A 3,553-nucleotide genomic window follows, 5' to 3' on the forward strand; every position below is an offset into this window, starting at 1 on the left:
GAGATTGAGGAAGGCTTAGAAACGGTTGAATGCTCGGACAAGGAAAGAAAAGAACTGTCTTTTTTATTTCCCAGCCAAAACAGAGCATTGAATGCTGAAAAGCCCATTTATTACGGTCTATAAATCAGGATGAATGCAGACTTGACATCATGAGCGGCCTCAGCGCCCCACTTATTTTTTTAGTACTTGAATGGGTGAAATATCTTCCACGTAAGTTCTGGGAAAGCCAATCGGATTGGTTTGGTAAAAAAGGTATATCGTGGCATATAGCAGTGTCGATTAAATGCAAAAGCGGAGAAATGGAGATGATGACATTCGTTCATGTGTTTGACAGTCCTACCGCCCAAGACAGTAGCTCGGTGTTAGCCATGCTTGATGACGTCTTTATTCAACTGAATACTATCATGCCAGAACTACAGACCATCTATATTCGATGTCACAACGCTGGATGTTATCATTGTGCGCAGACTCTGATTACAGCTCCTCAGATTGCTAAACCACATGACCTTCAGATGTCTCGGATTGACTTTTCTGAGCCACAGGGAGTCGAAGAAAAGGCGGTTGCGAGCGCAAGGAAGCCACTATAAAGTCACACATGGCGAAATATCTGAATTCTGGACATGAAATTAAGATTACTGCACTGATGAAAGAAGCTATGGAGTCTTCCAGGGGTGAGCGCGGCGTAATTGTGAAAGTGTGCAGTCCTCTCAATGCTCCATCCATCAAGAGTTTCAAGTGGGAGAAAGTGAGTTTTGTCAGAAGCCTTTGCTACGGCCAGGAAGGGACAAAAACGTGGTGAGCCTACGACATTGGCCCTGGAAAAAGTATTCCCTGGTCAAACTGCAATGTCCCTGAACAATCGGAACTGCCGACGATGGAGATCAGGCCCTCGACCAGCGAGACTATCACAAGCTTTGTTCCAGTAGTACCCAGACGAATAGGTGGCCGAACCCCCCAACTGATATAGAAGGCAACTCCGATTGCGTAGATGAGTCTTCAGATGAGTCAGGCGTTGATATTAATGTTGCTAACAATTGTCCATTATTTACATGCGTAGAAGAGGGATGTGTCAGGACGTTTATACGGCATTCATCGCTGGTTCAACACTGGGGCTACTGAAAGCACAAGCGTGTTCTAGAGTTTGAAACGCTTTTCGAAAGGGCCATGATAGAATACGCGACTAATCTGGATTGTTTTATTACTCGACGTTTCGGGGTCATCATGACTCCATTATCAAGAGACTAGTTTAAAAACATGCAAATAAGGAAAGGTACAAGAATAGCATAAATTAGACTGAGCGGCTTAAACAAACACCTTGGCGCGGATGGAATCCGTTTGCACGTTCAGTGTTGGCTTACGCATGCGAATATACAACATTTCATTAACAAGGCAATCAAATTTGCCGTTACATTTCGTGATGACTTTGAATTGCTCGATCAAGCGTTCAGGCATTTCACTATTGTGCTGGAAGTGGTAGTGTTTGTAGATAGAAGATGATTTCCTTTTGTGCCCTTCTACGCGCTCGTGTAAGTGACCACGAGTATAGCCCACATACCCTGCATCACACAGGTTACATTTAAATTCATAAACGATACATTGTTGGTTAACAATAGGGGGCTTAATTTCGTGTTGCTTAAGCTGTTGATCGAGCTTAGGGCTAACGAACACTGGTTGGACAGTCACGCTTAACTTCGAGCTTAGACTGTTCAGTTGTTGTTTAACATGATTAGCTGACGACTGGTCCTTGAAGGGTAACACTAATCTCACAGTCTCCGATGGTACGTCTGGTGATGGACAGGGTTCTGCAGATGAAATCCTTCTCTCAACGAACCGCTTGATTGTAGTTTCAACCAGTGGCTTTGGGTATTTCAAGTTATGAAAAACCCCTCTAAGGCGGTCACATTCCTCGGAGAAGAAAGACCAGTTAGAAGATAATCGATAAGCGCGATCCACCATGGTGTTAACTAGGCTGCGCTTGTACTTAATGTGAACATGACTCTGGAAATGCAGAAGGAGACCCATGTTGGTTCTTTTGATGTAGACCTTGCTCTCAATCTTTGGTGCACGGTTAAGCAGTTCAGTTCCTAGAAAGGGAAGGGATCCTTCCCGTTCGACTTCCATGGTAAACTGGAGGGAGGGATGGGTAGAGTTAAGGGTGTCTAGAAACTGGCCAGCGGTCACCCTATCAGGCATTACGGTCAGGGTGTCATCGACGTACCTCCGGTAATAGCGCGGAAGTTGACCGTGTCGTTCGAGGTTTTCCTCAATCGAGCACATGAAGACGTTAGCCAGCAACGGTCCAAGGGGAGAACCCATAGCGACTCCATCTGTCTGCTCATATAAAGCACCGTTAAACTGGAAAAGCTGGTTTTTCGTAGCTGCTCGGAGGAGGTCGATTAGGTCCGCTTTGGAGATGTTCAAGCTGTGCGTCTCGTTGAACCAATCCTGGGCAAAGGCTTTTTCAGCTAAGATCTGTATTGTTTCCTCCAATGGTACATTTGTAAACAATGAGATGACGTCATAGGAAACTAAAATTTCGCCGTTCCTGATCTCGAGGCCTCGTACTTCATCAGCAAAGCGGAATGTGTCTGTCACTGTATATTGGTTGCACGACAGGGGTTTCAATTTGTCGTCAAGCCATTTCGCTAGCGAGTAATTGTAGGTGTTAGTAGCAGAGAGTATTGGCCGCACGGCCAACTGTTCTTTATGTGTCTTCGGCAAGCCATACAAGTGTGCGAGTCTGGACCCTTTCGGGCGGAGAGCGTCAGCAATGGATTTCGGTAGAATCTTTCGAACGAGAGTTTCCAACTCCCTTTCTTTCTGAAGGAGAGGGTGGTAATACTTAGGAGGTCGTCCTCTGGTTCTCGGTCTCTCCGAGTCGACGAATCGGAATTTGCTGGTATCGTTTATTGACGCTTCGGATAGTAGGCGAAGATATTCTGATTTATCCATAACAACAACACCAGACCCTTTATCCGGTTTTGTGACAACGATGTCATCGCGTTTTTTCAGATCTTCAATAGCTTGCAAGAGGGCTTTAGGAGGTTTTGGGCTACTCTTATTAATATACTCTAGCGCAACAGATCGTAAGGATGCGGCTGCTAGTTCGCGTAAATTCTCGTTTGGTAGATGCCGTTCAAGGTTCCAATATGCTTTCTCGAAGCTTGCCTTGATCTCAACTGGAGACACTCTTTGTGGGATCGCAAATTTCAGGCCACGACAGAGAACCAATTTTTGGAAGAACGATAGTTCGTAAGAGGAAATATTCAAAAACACAGTGGCGTATAAACAAACCCACTTGAAAGCCAATTAACCGCGGGAAAAAATAAACCAGTGAAACTGGGGCTTGAAAATGCTGCCCGAGTCCTGCGACCTCGGGAAGCACTTTAAGAATGGCCTGCTTGTAAGGATCGAGAATCGTCCGTCAGCGACCATTTTGGTGAATTGCTCATATTTTGCTCAACGATACCCCTTGGTAAACTGTTTTCAAAAATCAAGTTTAAAAGTTCCGACGGGTGTTAATTTTTCAGAAATTTGCCAAAATTTGAAAACG

General features: G+C 45.0%; 1 protein-coding gene across 1 annotated transcript; it reads right to left on the reverse strand.

The window, feature by feature from the left end:
• Positions 1 to 1,221: 1,221 nt before the first annotated feature.
• LOC148742821 (uncharacterized) lies at positions 1,222 to 3,263 on the reverse strand. Its single transcript, XM_088760338.1, has one exon. The coding sequence runs from the start codon at positions 2,950 to 2,952 to the stop codon at positions 1,303 to 1,305; it is 1,650 nt and encodes a 549-aa protein (XP_088616464.1). The 5' UTR covers positions 2,953 to 3,263; the 3' UTR covers positions 1,222 to 1,302.
• Positions 3,264 to 3,553: the final 290 nt, after the last annotated feature.

This window comes from Stylophora pistillata, chromosome 1 (genome assembly GCF_964205215.1).
Source record: "Stylophora pistillata chromosome 1, jaStyPist1.2, whole genome shotgun sequence".
Classification (NCBI taxonomy): domain Eukaryota; kingdom Metazoa; phylum Cnidaria; class Anthozoa; order Scleractinia; family Pocilloporidae; genus Stylophora; species Stylophora pistillata.

Excerpts from the sequence above, each read along its gene's own strand:
- LOC148742821 (XM_088760338.1), bottom strand. The coding sequence starts at position 2,952 with ATGGATAAATCAGAATATCTTCGCCTACTATCCGAAGCGTCAATAAAC.